At 36.3% G+C, this 17766-nt stretch overlaps 2 protein-coding genes across 2 annotated transcripts; one reads left to right on the top strand and one right to left on the bottom strand.

The window, feature by feature from the left end:
- The first annotated feature begins 2197 nt into the window (after positions 1 to 2197).
- On the top strand, positions 2198 to 5729 carry LOC138368785 (uncharacterized). Its single transcript, XM_069331482.1, has 7 exons — positions 2198 to 2497; positions 2712 to 2829; positions 3065 to 3156; positions 4000 to 4207; positions 4341 to 4511; positions 4792 to 4976; positions 5236 to 5729. Exons 1-7 carry the CDS (start codon positions 2294 to 2296, stop codon positions 5461 to 5463), a joined length of 1206 nt encoding a protein of 401 aa, XP_069187583.1. The 5' UTR covers positions 2198 to 2293; the 3' UTR covers positions 5464 to 5729.
- A 7434-nt stretch (positions 5730 to 13163) lies between these two features.
- On the bottom strand, positions 13164 to 17211 carry LOC123758403 (uncharacterized). Its single transcript, XM_069331483.1, has 4 exons — positions 17051 to 17211; positions 15597 to 15802; positions 14636 to 14777; positions 13164 to 13777 (listed from the first exon to the last, which is right to left on the bottom strand). The coding sequence occupies exons 1-4, from the start codon at positions 17151 to 17153 to the stop codon at positions 13428 to 13430; spliced, it is 801 nt and encodes a 266-aa protein (XP_069187584.1). The 5' UTR covers positions 17154 to 17211; the 3' UTR covers positions 13164 to 13427.
- Between the last annotated feature and the right edge of the window lie 555 nt (positions 17212 to 17766).

Consider the following 17766-nt stretch of genomic DNA (forward strand, 5'->3'; position numbering starts at 1 on the left):
ATGCTGTTCGATTGGACATTGTCTGAGTTGGGTGTTCCAGATAAAGGTAAATTAAATATTGCTGTGTTCATTAAGGTTATACTGTATAATAAGCATCATATGCAAATTAATGACACTCTATTAATACATTTAGACTTCAGATTGTTTAAAATGTTAGGTATACAGTATTTAAAATTAGTATAAATAATTACCCCTTTTTTCATCAGGTAAAATTTGTGTACAATGTACAAATTGTGAGGCAAGCATCAAATGTGAAGACTGTTTTGCATTTTTGTGTCACATTTGTGACCAAATGCAACATTTTCTCATGCCTTTCCACCACAGATTATATTGGAAAAATGGCTTTTATGAGCCATTAGACCCGACACAAACTGTGTGCCCTGAAGGAAATATCTTTCACTGGAGTAAGTATACGATACCTGTATAAAATCCGTACTTTGTTCCGAGATTACTTCTACTTCCCAATCCCAGTCTAGAGCTACGATTATCTTGGTATAACAAAATAAAATGAATAAATGTTTCATTTCAGTCATTACAACATTTGGAGAAGTCTTAAAGTTTAAACCTGACACTTGGTTTTATAGATTGATTTAATCGTCTGATTGTTTCTTTTCTGTGAATTTCTCAGTCATTATCTGGAGAATAATGTCAATATTTTGTACAATCAAGAAACAATGAAATATTCAGTCTGAAATTCTTTTCCATAAAACTCATTTTGTCAAACTGTCTTCCTTTTCTTTGTTACCAGAACCTGTTGTACCAGCCCAACCACCAAATTCTTGCCCCAACTGCACAGATTGCAAGTTTAAAATTTCAAGCTCCAGCAATCTCTGCATCTTCATCACTATAATGGGTAAATAAACTTTAAAATTTACCCTTTTATTTCCATTACCGGATATTCCTGAATCACAATACATTTTGAAATTTTTGTTGCTATAAATGTTAATTTTTACATCACTATTTTAGCAAGTCGCCACACCACTCAATGCACTGTATTTTAAACTACAGGAAGGTATGACCTCTATACTCCAATCTATACATGCCACTGTGGATATGAGCATCAACAACTAGGCAAGACCATGCACAAGTCTGGTTTCTATTCATCATTAGGAAAGAGCAGCACATTCTACAGCACCAGTCTGCTTGAATCATGGCACCATATCAAAAGAAATTGTCCCGGAACATCATTTCGGGCATTAGTCACTGCACTGGAATCCTTTGGTGCTTCTCGTGGGCGTGTATGTTTTGATACCGTTATTCTTAATATTTTCAGTTTTATATTTCAATACAAAAATTATCAAAATTTTGTAGTAATGTATATTCATTTATTAATAATTAGTTTTTAATTTTGTTCAAACACAAAATGGAATGTTTTTTTTGTTTATTTATCTTATGTCATAATATGCATTTTAAATGTCACCATCTAAAAAATTCTATTCCTAGATTGGACCCATTAATTATATAACTTCGAAGAGAGTGTTCTTCGAATGGCGATTCCAGCAATATGAGCTGAGAAAAATTAGAGGAGAAGCTGACAATGAGTGTCCTGCTTGTGATAAAACCCCTTTAGCAGTACATATTGATGGCAACAAGAAGCTGTATCGTTACAACAAAGTTGGGAGGTAATAAAATGTGCTTTACAGATACTTAATGTATAGTATTCTTTTGTTCTCTACACACACTATATTATAATGAATTATATTGTCTTCAAATTAATGTTCTTATAAATAAAGTATGCACATATAAATATACATTGTCATATGACATATTTTTTAACTGAGTATGTCTTTATAGTTTGCCTTTCAATTGCATCCATATCATCATTTTATTTATCTAACACCATGTAAATTTTTGTTTTATGTAAAATTTAGCAGTGCATCAGAATTCTTCATATAAAACATTTTTTGATACCCCATTACCCATTGTTTAATATTATAGTGGTTACAGACAATAAATAATTATTTCTGAATTATCATTGCAGAGGTATCAGAAACCCCTATTATTCTGATAGTATCTTCAGCAAAGATGAAGATGTTCAAGCTCATGTTGGCACTATTCAGAGCTTGAAAACTAAGGTGAGTTTTATTATATATTGAGAAACCTTCAATTTTACCTAATAACTGTTTGGCGACTATAACATATGGTGGCCATTTTTGTATTTTTTCATTATAGTTTATATATATTGAATAAGGAAATATAACCCATAGAAATTCTTATGTGCAACAACAATGCCTATCGCGCAAAATAATCTCTACCTTCTACCCGTCATGGTATTATCCTCCACACCTTGAATATGTATCAAGGAGAGCTGTACAGTTATGCCCACTATTTGCAAATTATGTATTTCAAATACGTAAAGTTTATTTGTCAAGACATAATTTGCAAATATTGGCCATGGGCCTTAACTGTGGCTCAGAAACAATCACATTTTCACATTGGTCAAGCAAAGCCATTTTTAGGAGTCCTACATGCAAAAGGACATGCTTGGTATTGTCAGGTAAATAAAAATATAACATTACATTTATGTATACTAATTAAATTTAATGTAATGTATACATTACATTAAATATAATAAGTACAGTTTGTGTAAAAAATTTAAGATTTCTGATTGTTTAAGATTAATGATATACGTATCATTTAATATAGTAGGAGGCTTTTAATTTTTGTACAATAATTTGAATTTTTTTTTACTGTATACTTTTATGTTAAAGGTATTGTATGGAGGGCGGTGGCAAGAAGGAAGTGGCATGACTTTAGGGGAAGAGGCAGAGCAAGTGTTTGCATACCTCTCACGATACAACTCTACAACTAAAAACATGCTGAAAGCTGGTATTTGTTTATATGGTTCATCTGATCAAGTTTTTTATTATTTTACCTGCCCTGTAATCAGTATAATGCGATTTGTATTCAGTATTCAATAAGTATCAACTCCCTCAAATAATCAATAAAAGAATGAAAACATATTGGTCAAACTTGAGTTGGTCGTGGTGAGTAAAGGTATGTTATGAAACTGTTATTAATCTATGCTCTTCAAGATGTTCATTGCTATAAATATTTTTCTCAGAAAGAACAGAAGAACTCACAGAGGGTGCAGTCTTTTGGAACCATCGAAAAATTGATGGACTGGCTCGTGCATTAGTTACTCGACTCAGAAAGGTACTAAAAATAATATATATTTATTTTATTTATTTGTATTTATTTTGAAACTTATTATAATGCATTTATATGTGAAAGGTATTATAATGCATTTATAGGTTAGTTATGTGTTCAGATCATGTACTACATATATTTTCCATTATAAATTAGCGACCATTTCCTTGAATTAACTGCTTGAACTTTTTCAATATATCAATAAGGTTAATTTGTATAAAGTATATAGTATTTAATTAACCTAAATGTATGATTCCGAGATATATCAAATGTGTTCACAGAGAAATCACAGTATCGTGATATATCACGGGAACTGTGATGAGGGTTTGAACCCCATGCACTGAGTGATCTCAGATGCATGCTCTAGTTCACTACGCCACGACATGGTCAGATGAATTGCAACTTGGAGTACTACTGCACCCACAAGGATCCCAAGGCTTCCACTGAAGCCAAACCAGGTTTCACACAATTCCCCCATGAACTCGGTCTCTGTCATTCAGTAGTTCTGCCTTTGATGCCCCCATTTCAATGTCTTTCTCCATGTATTGATATATCACAATAATATGAATTCTATGTGTATTGAAAGGGCCATCAGAGGTAAAACTACTGGAGGACACAGACCAAGTACATGGGAAACTGCATGCACAACCGCCCATGGAATGGGTATGGGGGTGCATAATTAACAAAAATTGAATTGTGGGTTCATTAGTACCCTAGGTTGCAATTCTTTTGACCATGTTGTGGCGCATTCAACTACAGCAAGCATCTGGGAATGCCAAGCCCATAGGTTCGAACCACTCATCATGGTTAATGTGATTTGTTCATTAAATTTATTATATTTTCAAATAGGCCAGAGAGACGGAAATAACAGTTTCAAATGAGATCGACAAACTTGATGTTCAAAAGTCATTGATTCAAGAATGGCGATCTGACCTACAAATGATTTGTAAGGAGTTAGAGTTAAACACTGGAACAACCTCGAAGAACATAAAATATTCTATCGAGGCAGTTGCAGACTCTATCAGGCATCGCAAAAATCTGATTGCCACTGATGCAGGTAGGCTTACTATTTCTTTGTTAACTCTGAAGCAATTTCTATTTAGCTCTTGTCTATAATTTCTATGTAGGTAAATGATGAGGAAATTTTTTTAACAACTTTAAAACTTTCAGCCAAAAAACTTTATTTGCAGCATCCAGTAAAATGCGCTCTTCACTCCGGCACAGAAATGAGTGTGATAGGAAAAAGCTTCAAGGCTTCATAAAAATCTACAATAGTGAAAACTCTGAAATTCTCAGTGAAAAGGATGCAATAGAAGGTATCCTGCCATGGCACAATTTATTGCCTCATCATAGCCAAAATGGTATGTAACTACATCTCATTTTATCAGGGGTTACAATTCGGCCTTATCAAGATAACTAACATTTAGCATGCATAATGGATAAGCTTTACTTATTTTTGAAGTAAAATATCATCACTACTGTTTGTAAAATAGGTGCAGTATCATAATCCGTAGGTTTTTATCAGGTTGATACTGCACAATAAACTATGTATAGTATGTATAATGCAAGTACCTAAACTGTAATTACATTAAATTGAGTTGTAGTTTACTTGCAGTAAATATAATTTTCCTCTTTTATTAGTGTCCCTTGCTCAAAAAAAGAAGGCAGTAGAAGATGTGGAGCTTCAGAAGAGATCCAGAGAAGAGCAACAACACACTGTTCAAGAAATGCTGCATTATCTCGCATATTACAAGAATAAGAGAGAGATTTTAACCGAACATACTGAAGAGTTGTTATGTGGAATTTTTCCTTCATATCTAAGCAAGGTAAGCTAACAGCCTAAATGTGTGTTGCAATTCAGTTCTTCATAAACATTTATCCAGCAGAATTTTATACTTGAGTAAAGTCTTGCTATTTACAACTTTGACAGGTAGACAATTCCATGGTTTTCATATACTGTACTGGTGTGTTTTACATATATTTGAACTTTTACCGAAAACTTTATTTATTTATTCTAATTTCTTTAGTATTTTCAGGGAAATTTGTAAATGTCTTAAACCCCATTAAATAGTCTATATATTACAGGATCCTAACAAGTACACTATTGAAGAGAAGCACCTATCAACCAAAAATAAGAGTGGAATCTTGGCTCTTTTGAAGCAAGGGCAAAAGTTGTGTTCTGACAAGCTGAGTGATGCAAAGCGTTTATTTGGATACCAGGAAGAGGATGTTGATGTTTCCGAGCCCTACCTGGAGCTTTGTGACAGTGAAGATGATGATGATGATGAAGATGAAGAATTACTACTAAACTGATGATACAAAAGTTAAGTATAATAAATTTTACCTGATTTCTCTTGCTAATTTCTCTTACTTAATTTCTCTAATTTCTAATTATCCTAGCCCTAAGATTACTACTGGCCTCCATTGCCTTGCCTGCACTTTGTTTCCCCCTTAACCATATCACTCATTCTTACAGGTGTGAGACAGAGAGGTACAAGATCATCCAAGAGGAACAACACCTGAAGCACCCAACATTTGGGTGTTTTAATTAATAAAAACGCCCTTCATGGCTTCACTCATCCTGGCTGGTTTAATTAAAAAAACCTAACCTAAACCTAATATATATACCTCTAGAGTCAAGGGAGTTAAGTTTTAGGCTGCACAATGAAACTGCTATTGACAATTTTATAACTGCTGCTGATAATGTCTGTCCTGTGACTTTTTTGTAAGCATAACCAAAAGGCTTAACAATCCCTTGCTTACAAAGGGAATACTTAAACCCATTAATAAAAAACATGACCTTGAGAAGAAGTATAGGTTAGGAATTGTCTCCAAAGAATTCTCATGCTCTTCAACAGGTCACTTGAACTCCAAACCTTTCCAGTTATCCTAAAAAAAGCGAGTTACCCCTGTACACAAATGTGGTGATCTCACAGATGTTAACAATTACAGACCTATATCAATCCTGCCTAACTTGTCAACATTTTTTGAAAAGCTACTTGAACTTGAACTCCAAACCTTTCCAGTTATCCTAAAAAAGCGAGTTACCCCTGTACACAAATGTGGTGATCTCACAGATGTTAACAACTACAGACCTATATCAATCCTGCCTAACTTGTCAACATTTTTTGAAAAACTAATCTACAAGCAGTTTTACTCTTATCTAGCCAAACACCATATACTTAGTACTAGGCTGTACAAGAATATAACAACTCTTGTATATATCTCAAAAAAAAAAAAAAAAAAAAAAAAAAGCACAAGACGAAGCTTGAAAAAGTTTAGTGGTATGCCAATAGGCTAGTCCCAGGACTAAGAGGCATGAGTTACGAGGACAGGCTGCGAGAAATGCAATTGATAGGGTACATAAAGATAAACTGTTTAACACGGGTGGTAGGCGAACAAGGGGACACAGGTGGAAACTTAGTACCCAAATGAACCACTAGGATGTTAGAAAGAACTTTTTCAGTGTCAGAGTAGTTAATAGATGGAATGCATTAGGCAGTGATGTGGTGGAGGCTGACTCCATACACAGTTTCAAATGCAGATATGATAGAGCCCAGTAGGCTCAGGAATCTGTACATCAGTTGATTGCCAGTTGAGAGGTGGGACCAAAGAGCCAGAGCTCAATAGCTATTAATTAATAGCTTTCTTAATAGATTAATAGATTAATAGCTTTCAATATTTCCAGTATTTTTAAGGTAACGCTTAAATACCGAAGATACTGCTATTGGACACCGCTTAATTGACAATGTCTCAACAACGCAGGCTAAAGATGTGCGTGGCTCCTGCTATTGCAATGATGCTCATTTGTTTTTCAATGATGGGCCTTAGTTGCCCCCTCTCTAACTTACCGTTCTAAATACCCCTTCTCCATCTTCCGCAAACATTTCCCCTCATACATCTCCCCCCTTTCCTCCTGTCCCCCTTGTCCATCTTTGTCCCCCTGTCCATCTTTGTCCCCTGTCCCTCACTTTGTCCCCTTGCCCACATTTTCTGTCCTCTGTCCCAGATCCCTTTCCCCCTCTCTGTCCCCCTGTCCCCCCTTTCCATCTCTCTGTCCCCCTGTCCCTCTCTATCCCATTGTCCCTGTCTCTGTCCCCCCTGTCTCTCTCTGTCCCCCTGTTCTTCTCTGTCCTCCTGTTCCTCTCTCTGTCCCCCTGTCACTCTCTGTCCCCCTGTTCCTCTATGTCCCCCTGTCCATCTCTCTGTCCCCTGTACCTCTCTGTCCCCCTGCCCACTCTTTCTGTCCGCTGTCCATCATCTGTCCCCCTCCCTTTCCTCCAGTCCCCCTATCCATCTCTGTCCCCTTGTCCCTGTCTCTCCTCTGTCCCCTCTCTCTTGGTCTCCTGCCCCCCTCTCCTCCCTCTGTCCCCCGGTCCCCCTCTCTGACCCTGTCCCTCTGTCTCTGTCTCTGTCCATGTCCCCCTCTCTGTCCCTGTCTCCCTCCCTGTCCCACTGCTCCCCCTCTGTTCCCCCGTCCCTCCTCTGGCCCTGTCCGTCTGTCCCTGTCCCTCTGTCTCTGCCTCTCCTCGTTTCTGACATTCTCTGTGTCAGCCTATCTCTCTGTCTCTTTCCTCGCTCTATCTCTGTCATTCTCTCACTGACTTTGCATATCCTTATCTATACGTCTCTGTGTCTAACATTCTCTCCCTGACTCTGTCTATATCTATTTCTCTGTCTCGATCTCGATACATACATACATACATACATACATACATACATACATACATACATACATACATACATACATACATACGTACATACATACATACGTACATACATACATACATACATACATTTATTTAACACATGTGGTACACGCACAAGGGGACACAGGTGGAAGCTGAGTACCCAAATGAGCCACAGAGAGATTATAGAAAGAACTTTTCAGTGTCAGAGTAGTTAATAAATGGAATGCTTTAGGCAGTAATGTGGTGGAGGCTGATTCCATACACAGTTTCAAGTGTATGGAAAGTGTATGTATTCAAGTGGCGGGACCAAAGAGCCAAAGTTCAACCCTTGCAACCACAACTAGGTTAGTACATACATACATACATAAGATATAAAACAGTGGAGGATTCCCAGGTAGAACAATCAACCACAATGCCCATTACCCCTTTACCCTGATGTCCTTAACTACACAACTATACAAGAGTCATTAACACGTGTAATGGCTGATCCCCCATCACGATAGCATAAAGACCAATTGCTTGACCCGCAGTCTGTCTTGCTCCTCAAATAATTTTCGGGTTAACATGAAAACGTCTCTCGAGTTTATCTTTCTAATGTTGTTTTCCCATCTTTCATTTTATCAGCTTAGTTCCTTTATTATGCCCCAATTACTCATCCCTTGAGCGGTAGTTAAACTGAACCCAAATTTAAAAAAAGTTCCTTGCTAAGCAAGCTACAGTCTTGATAAGTCAGATATATTGTTTGTTAACACATTTCTCAACAATGAACAGTCAGTTTTATCAAGCTAACATATCCTAACACAACGAGTGAGAGTATTAACTGGTATAATTATTTTATTAGACCAGTATATATTATTAGATTATACTGGTATAATTATATATATATATATATATATATATATATATATATATATATATATATATATATATATATATATATATATATTTATATATATATATATATATATATATATATATATATATATATATATATATATATATATATATATATATATATATATATATATATATATGTATGTATGAGTGTGTGTGTACATGTGTATACAACATTAATAATTTTGTAACTAGCGTCAAACATTGTTATTTGCTTAGCTAAACGAACTAGAGGGTTCCGGTCCTGAACCGATTATGTGCCTCTGTAATCCTTTACACCACGGCCCACGGGATGGGTATGGGGTGCACATACAATACATACACACATACAAGGTATACTAGGTGAGTACTAGTTGAGTACTTACACACAAGATATTCTAGGTGAGACTAGGTGAGTATACACACACACGCAACATATACTAAGTTAGTACACCCAGAAACAAGATATACTAGGTGAATACCCTAACACCAACCTCCTACAGTACACAACACCAACCTCCCACAGTACACCTCCCACAGTACACCTCCCACAGGTAACCCCAACACCAACCTCCCACAGTACACAACACCAACCTCCCACAGTACACCTCCCACAGGTAACCCCAGCACCAACCTCCCACAGTACACAACACCAACCTCCCACAGTACACATCCCACAGGTAACCCCAGCACCAACCTCCCACAGTACACAACACCAACCTCCCACAGTACACCTCCCACAGGTAACCCCAGCACCAACCTCCCACAGTACACAACACCAACCTCCCACAGTACACCTCCCACAGGTAACCCCAGCACCAACCTCCCACAGTACACCTCCTACAGGTAACCCCAACACCAACCTCACACAGTACACCTCCCACAGTAACCCCAGCACCAACCTCCCACAGTACACAACACCAACCTCCCACAGTACACAACACCAACCTCCCACAGTACACATCCCACAGGTAACCCCAGCACCAACCTCCCACAGTACACCTCCCACAGGTAACCCCAACACCAACCTCCCACAGTAACCCCAACACCATCCTCCCACAGTACACAACACCAACCTCCCACAGTACACATCCCACAGGTAACCCCAGCACCAACCTCCCACAGTACACCTCCCACAGGTAACCCCAACACCAACCTCCCACAGTACACAACACCAACCTCCCACAGTACACCTCCCACAGGTAACCCCAGCACCAACCTCCCACAGTACACAACACCAACCTCCCACAGTACACATCCCACAGGTAACCCCAGCACCAACCTCCCACAGTACACAACACCAACCTCCCACAGTACACCTCCCACAGGTAACCCCAGCACCAACCTCCCACAGTACACCTCCTACAGGTAACCCCAACACCAACCTCACACAGTACACCTCCCACAGTAACCCCAGCACCAACCTCCCACAGTACACAACACCAACCTCCCACAGTACACAACACCAACCTCCCACAGTACACATCCCACAGGTAACCCCAGCACCAACCTCCCACAGTACACCTCCCACAGGTAACCCCAACACCAACCTCCCACAGTAACCCCAACACCATCCTCCCACAGTACACAACACCAACCTCCCACAGTACACATCCCACAGGTAACCCCAGCACCAACCTCCCACAGTACACCTCCCACAGGTAACCCCAACACCAACCTCCCACAGTACACAACACCAACCTCCCACAGTACACCTCCCACAGGTAACCCCAGCACCAACCTCCCACAGTACACAACACCAACCTCCCACAGTACACATCCCACAGGTAACCCCAGCACCAACCTCCCACAGTACACAACACCAACCTCCCACAGTACACCTCCCACAGGTAACCCCAGCACCAACCTCCCACAGTACACCTCCTACAGGTAACCCCAACACCAACCTCACACAGTACACCTCCCACAGTAACCCCAGCACCAACCTCCCACAGGTACAAAATGAAGCCATGAGAATTATCTTAGGATGCCCAAGAAATGCTATGATTGAGAAAATCAGGATGGAGTTGAATCTGCAGAGTATTGGGGATAGAATTGCAGAGATAAATGTAGCTTCTGCCATTAGATTAATGAGAGGTGGGGGAGCTAATGAATTGGTCCTCTCAGTTCAAAAGGTGGGAAGTACTGAACAATGTATGATGAAGAAAAGAGCATATATGAATACCTTATGTTCTAATGTTATTAAGTATGATGTTATTTCAGAGTGTATTGCTGTGCCCAAGAGAAAATTTACACCACCATGGGAGGATTGTAATGTAGATGTAGTAATTACTCCCTTGCAAAAGAAAAAAAGTATGTATGAAATAGGAGAGCTGAGGGCAACATATGATTGTATAATTAGAAAATTGCCTACAGAAAACACTCTACTACATGTATATTGTGATGGGTCAGTAGCTAGGGATGGGAAGGCAGGATGTATATGTTCTTAACATTCTGAAACCTATATTGTTTGCTGATGATACTACACTCATCTACTCCAACCCCAACCCACATACACTAAATACTGTAATGTTGTTAATAATGAACTAAAAAAAGTCCACTTATGGATGTCAACCAACAAACTAACACTTAACATAGAAAAGACCTACTACATCGTATTTGGAAGCAAATCTACAAATGCAATTCAGCTTCAGATGACAATGTAAACATTAGCAATAACAATGATGGAAAGTTTCTTGGTCTATTCTTAGACAAGAGACTCAACTTCAGTACCCACATACAATACATAACTAAGAAAGTCTCTAAAACAGTTGGTATACTCTCCAAAATCAGATATTATGTACCTAACCCTGCTCTCATCTCTCTATATTATACACTAATCTATCCCTATCTCAACTATGGTATCTGTGCATGGGGTTCAACCACTGCAAACCACCTCAAGTCCATCATCACCCAGCAAAAATCTGCTATCAGAATAATATCAAATTCTGCTTTCAGACAACACACAGCCCCCTTGTTTAACTCCCTAAACATGCTAAACATAATCTCACTCCATAAATTCTCTTGTGTCAACTACATTTACAAAACCCTGTTCTTAAATGCAAATCCTGCTCTGAAACTCTTCCTGGACAGATGTAATAGGACCCATTATCACCACACCAGAAATAAATATCTCTTTGATATCCCCAGAGTTAAACTTGTATAAATAAATAAATAAATAAATAAATATGTTTATTCAGGTAAGGTACATACATACAAGTAATGTTACATTAATGGATCGATATATAGATAGAGCTAGTACATACAATGCCTAAAGCCACTATTACGCAACGCGTTTCGGGCAGGAAAAACATTAATATCTAGAACTTAATACTAATTGAGCATAAAGAATAAAATGTGTTGAGAACAAATACAAATAAAGATAAAAAAAAGAGGGAACATGACTGAAAAAGCAGCACAAATACAATAGGTTGACAAACAGTGTTGATTAAAAAAAAAAAAAAAATAACAGACATGGGTTGACAATAGAGGGGTAAGGTAGGTTAGTGAATTTATTAGGTAGTGTTTAGTTTTTATCTTAAACTGGTTGAGAGAGGTACAGTCTTTAACATGGTTGGGAAGATCATTCCACATTCTGGGTCCCTTGATTTGTAGAGCATTTCTAGTTTGATTAAGTCGTATTCTTGGAATATCAAAACTGTATTTTTTTCTGGTGTGGTGCTCATGGGTTCTGTTACAACCTTCAATGAAGCTTTTGAGCTTATATGTATGTATTTGTAATGTATGTATGTAAACAATGTATTTATTATCATTTATCAATTCTGATAGAAATTACCTACTTAAAATTATCTGTTAGATTAAGGACCTGCCTGAAACGCTGCGCATACTAGTGGCTTTACAAGATTGTAAATACTGTACTATTCAATGTATTCTCACAACCCCAATGTACCTACTTGTATATATATAAATAAAATAAAATAAAATATTGTGATGGGTCAGTAGCTAGGGATGGGAAGGCAGGATGCAGTATGCCAAACTGAATTCGTGCGCCCCTTGAGGGACTTGAAGTAGAGGGATAGGGATCACAGGATAAGTATGGGTTGCACAAACTACTGGTAACAGGATGAGTATGGGTTGCACAATTAATTACTACAAAGTGGTTGAGTATGGGGTGCACGTAAATGAAGACTCCCAAGAAGCAAATCAGAGATCAGCCCAAGCTTCATCTTGAGGCAAAGCTCAATGCCTTAAGCCATATTGATGCTCTGTCCACAGAGCATTCTCTCTCTCAAATCATAATAGTACACTAATGGTTCCCTACACCACCCCTCAGGTGCAGCTGCAGCAGGCTTGGGTGACATGATGACTATGGGGTGCACAATAAACTAACACTCACAGAATGAGTATGGGCTGCACAATAAGCTACCTCTCACAAGATTAGTAATAAAGAAACATTAATTTTTTGGGTAGGGTGACTGAAACTCATCCTGGGGTAAAAATGTTTATTTAAATTTATTATAGTTAAATGAATTTAGTAAATTATTCCATATATTGTATTATAAGTGAATTGACACTAAACTATAAATGATACTAATAAGGTTTTAAAAATGAAAAACAGTAAAAATCCTTCATGTAAGATATGGAAGTTGAAAAGTAAATTAACTGTAAACTAAATTATAAACTGTAGACATAATATAAAGTATTATAAGTAAAATACCTATAAACTACCAAATAATGTGTAAGGAACCATTTCTATTGTTTGTCCTTTTTTACCTGTTTCCTCAGGTATTTTAAAATTCCCATTCCGTTGTTACTACACTGTTTTCCTGGTGTAGTTCCCTGTGGTTCAAATTTTACTACTTGTACTTCTTGCTGTTTCTGAAGGATTGCTAATGGTAGCCCTTGTTGCACCGGCGGAACTTTTTGTAAATGTTCCACCTGCGGAACTTTTTGTAATTGTTGAATTTCTTGCACCTGCGGTACTTTTTGGACTTTATGCACCTGCTGCACTTGTAGCTCGTCAGGATTTTTTTCCAGGGCATTATCGCTATCACCTTCTGATCCTAATGTAAGTTTATCTGCATCAAGCTTCCTTGTGCGTGCTGGAAAAAAAAATAAAAATAAAAAATAAAAAATTTTGAAATGGAAGATCCTGTGTAACAAATTTAATCAGTTACTATGATCGAGCCGCAGAAATTTTACAGGAAAGATATGGTTGGGTTGACTGCATCTATCTGGACCTAAAAGAGGCATTCAATAGAATTCCACATAAGAGTTTGTTCTGGAAACTGGAACATATTGGAGGGGTGACAGGTAAGCTTCTAACATGGATTAAAAAATTTCAAACTGATAGAAAAATGAGGGCAGTAATCAGAGGCAATGTATTGGACTGGAGAAATGTCACGAGTGGAGTACCACAGGGTTTAGTTCTGGCATTCATGGATAAATAATAAATAAATTGTTCATGATTTTTTTAGACAAAAGCTAGAATATGCAGCAGTTGTATGGTGCCCATATCTTAAGAAGTACATGTACAAACTTGAAATGATACAAAGACGTCATGGGTGTCATAGGGGCACCAGCACACTGGTTTGCTAAAGGGCCCTTAATGCTGTCGAGACCTTATGGGCCCTTGGACCCATTACGTTAAGACATAGTGCTGTATTGGGCCACACACTTTTTGCCATATACATCAACGACAGAGATGATTGAATTGAAATTATATATATATATATATATATATATATATATATATATATATATATATATATATATATATATATATACATATACATATATATATATATATATATATATATATATATATATATACATATGTATATATATATATATATATACATATGTATATATATATATATATATACATATGTATATATATATATATATATGAGAGAAAATAATAGGTGGTGATATATTTATATATTATGTGAACTACTTACACAAAAAGAAGTTAGTGGTGAAGATCTTCTTGTCCTCTTCTTGTATTACGTTGTTTGGTAGGATACCATGCGTCACCCGTGCTGGTCCTTTCTTGTAATAGATAACGATTGATTCATACCCACAGCCACGCAGATATGTTAGCTGAAAAGCAAATAATATTTAAACAATAACACTATCTGGGAAAATGCAACAAAATAAATGTTTGAAGCATAGCTGGGCATGTGCAATAGAACCCATAATAGAATCACAATACCAGAAATAAATATCTTTGATATCCCCAGAGTCAAAGTTATTCTGTGTAAATACTCTATGCAAATAAAGGGACCTTGTCTATGGAACTAACTTGCTAACAAATTTAAAAACTGTCCAACTTCTGCCATTTTAAAAAATAAAACCAAAAAGTACCTAAATTTTTTCTTGATAGTTTCCTAACTAGTGTATTAAACTCGCACTGTATCTTATGAAATCCAATGCCAGAATATATGTGCCTAAACCATACAACTTTTCCATTGTAATCATTGCTATCACCTTATATCATGATTGTTATATTGAATGCATATCTTACTATATTATACCTTGAAATATTCCTCAAATTATGCTACAATTTATATGTTGATAACCCTCAAATTTTACTTTAATGTACATAGTAATCTTTGTGATACTTTCTTACAATGTACCAGCCAATTTTTTCCATTTAAGCTTTAAATTGCCTATTTAAAATTATCTGTTAGATTAAGGACCTGCCCAAAACACTATGTGTGCTAGTGGCTTTACAAGAATGTAAAAACATCAATTCTATGTACTCTCATAATCCCAGTGTGCTATCTTGTATATAAATAAATAAACAAATAGTATGTAAGTACTGTACAGCATTATTCATGTTGATTCTATACCTTATCAAGCAAGTTCAGCATAAGAAGAATACAAATGAATACAACAGATGTAGACAAACTTCAATACCTGATTTTCAATCCTTCGTAGAACCCGGCTTGCTTTATTTCGTTCTAAAGCCTTCTTGCCTTTAAGTAGAAAACGGGCTTCCTCTTCTTTCTTCATTAATTCTCTACTGTTTCGGAAGTCACACTGGCAGAACTTGCAAACATTGCTTCGGACATGCACACATTGTTTGCAGTTTGTGCATCTCCTCAAGAATTTTCCCTGAAGACCTGAAGGAAATAGTTTCTAATAAAATACTTATATTCAAATGACCTATGCTGCAAAAATTATAAGTTAAATTGTTGTTAAAATGTACTACAGTAATTAAATATATTATTTAAATTATGAAATAATCTACATTAACACTAGTGAGAGCAATGTTAAAAATTTTAGGACTGCATCTGGAAATAACTTTAATTTTGGATGTGATTAACCATGCTGTAACTCGTATAACAAAACTGAGAGGAGTTGAATCCAACAGCCTGATTGACCAGGCTGTTAATTTCAAGCGAATACTATATTATTGGAAGAAAAAAAAATTATATATATATATATATATATATATATATATATATATATATATATATATATATATATATATATATATATATATATATATATATATATATATATATATATATATATATATATAATCAATATTGTAACTTTTTTTGTGTAATGACGTTTTCAAATAAAGTTAGATAAATATACACACATACCAAAAGAATAAGGGTGGTAGGAGAAGAAAATATGAAAGTGTTCAGTGAGGATCCACAAGGTCTTCTCTGAGTACTCTTTATTTTCTTCTCCGAGGCTATGGGTCCCTACACTTGCACCAGAGGTGGTACCCCTCATATATATATATATATTATATATATATATATATATATATATATATATATATATATATATATATATATATATATATATATATATATATATATATATATATATGTCGTACCTAGTAGCCCGAACGCACTTCTCAGCCTACTATGCAAGGCCCGATTTGCCTAATAAGCCAAGTTTTTATGAATTAATTGTTTTTCGACTACCTAACCTACCTAAGCTAACCTAACCTAACTTTTTCGGCTACCTAACCTAACCTAACCTATAAATATAGGTTAGGTTAGGTTAGGTAGGGTTGGTTAGGTTCGGCCATATATCTACGTTAATTTTAACTCCAATAAAAAAAATTGACCTCATACATAATGAAATGGGTAGCTTTATCATTTCATCAGAAAACAAATTAGAGAAAATATACTGTCAGGAAAACTTGGCTTATTATGCAAATCGGGCCTTGCATAGTAAGCCGAGTACGACGTTCTGGCTACTAGGTACAACATATATATATATATATATATATATATATATATATATACATACATACATACATACATACATACATACACACATACATATATATATATATATATATGACAGTGTCAGATTCAGTTTACTACAGTTTAGTAATTTCTTACCATTTGATGTACTAGGTAGATCAATGTTTGGTGAAGTTTTATAGCTGGAGCTGGAAGATCCTGTCGAGATGACTTCTTCAAAGAGAATAGCTTCAACACACATTGTGTCTTGAGTCTACCAGTACTTGGCCTACAGTTACCAGATCTGATTTACAGAAACTAGTGAACTATGGAGATAAGATTGTTAATAATATACTTTTTTTGAGATTCATATGACTTGCAGCTTAAAAACCAACCTTATTTTAAAATAGTACACTAAAGTACATAGCAAATTGCGAAATTCGTAGTTTTTTAACTACTTTAAAGCTAAATTCTCAAGCTTTGAAAATAAGCACAATTTGCTATTTTAAGCGGAATCTGGCAACTCTGATTTAGCATGTAAACATTGACTTGCATTCACAATGTAGTTATTTATTTTTCAACAATTTAAAACGAGTTATGAAAATACACACATTGGTACATTATTGCAAAGGCACTATACTATATATATATATATATAAATTGTTGCAAGTCGAGCAACAAATATTTTACATTGAACAACAAATGAGATTGGAAAAGCAGTATTGCCAAAATAGACCCCAGACACACCCTGTGGGTAGTAATGGACCCCCATACCGACCCTATGAGGGGTAGTGGACCCCATAATAACACTATGGGCGATAGTGGACACTATACAAACACTATGGGCGGTAGTTGACTTCATAGAGACCCTGTGG

The sequence above is a fragment of the Procambarus clarkii genome, chromosome 26, assembly GCF_040958095.1.
Source record: "Procambarus clarkii isolate CNS0578487 chromosome 26, FALCON_Pclarkii_2.0, whole genome shotgun sequence".
In the NCBI taxonomy this organism is placed as follows: Eukaryota; Metazoa; Arthropoda; class Malacostraca; order Decapoda; family Cambaridae; genus Procambarus; species Procambarus clarkii.

Bases quoted from the DNA above. Each gene is read 5' to 3' on its own strand.
- LOC138368785 (XM_069331482.1), top strand. From the start codon at position 2,294: ATGTATCAAGGAGAGCTGTACAGTTATGCCCACTATTTGCAAATTATG. The intron at 2,498-2,711 runs GTAAATAAAAAT...TTTATGTTAAAG, and splicing joins GACATGCTTGGTATTGTCAG to GTATTGTATGGAGGGCGGTG. The intron at 2,830-3,064 runs GTATTTGTTTAT...TATTTTTCTCAG, and splicing joins TAAAAACATGCTGAAAGCTG to AAAGAACAGAAGAACTCACA.
- LOC123758403 (XM_069331483.1), bottom strand. From the start codon at position 17,153: ATGTGTGTTGAAGCTATTCTCTTTGAAGAAGTCATCTCGACAGGATCT. The intron at 15,803-17,050 runs GTAAGAAATTAC...TATTTCCTTCAG, and splicing joins TCTACCTAGTACATCAAATG to GTCTTCAGGGAAAATTCTTG. The intron at 13,778-14,635 runs GTAAGTAGTTCA...TTTTTTTTCCAG, and splicing joins CACCACTAACTTCTTTTTGT to CACGCACAAGGAAGCTTGAT.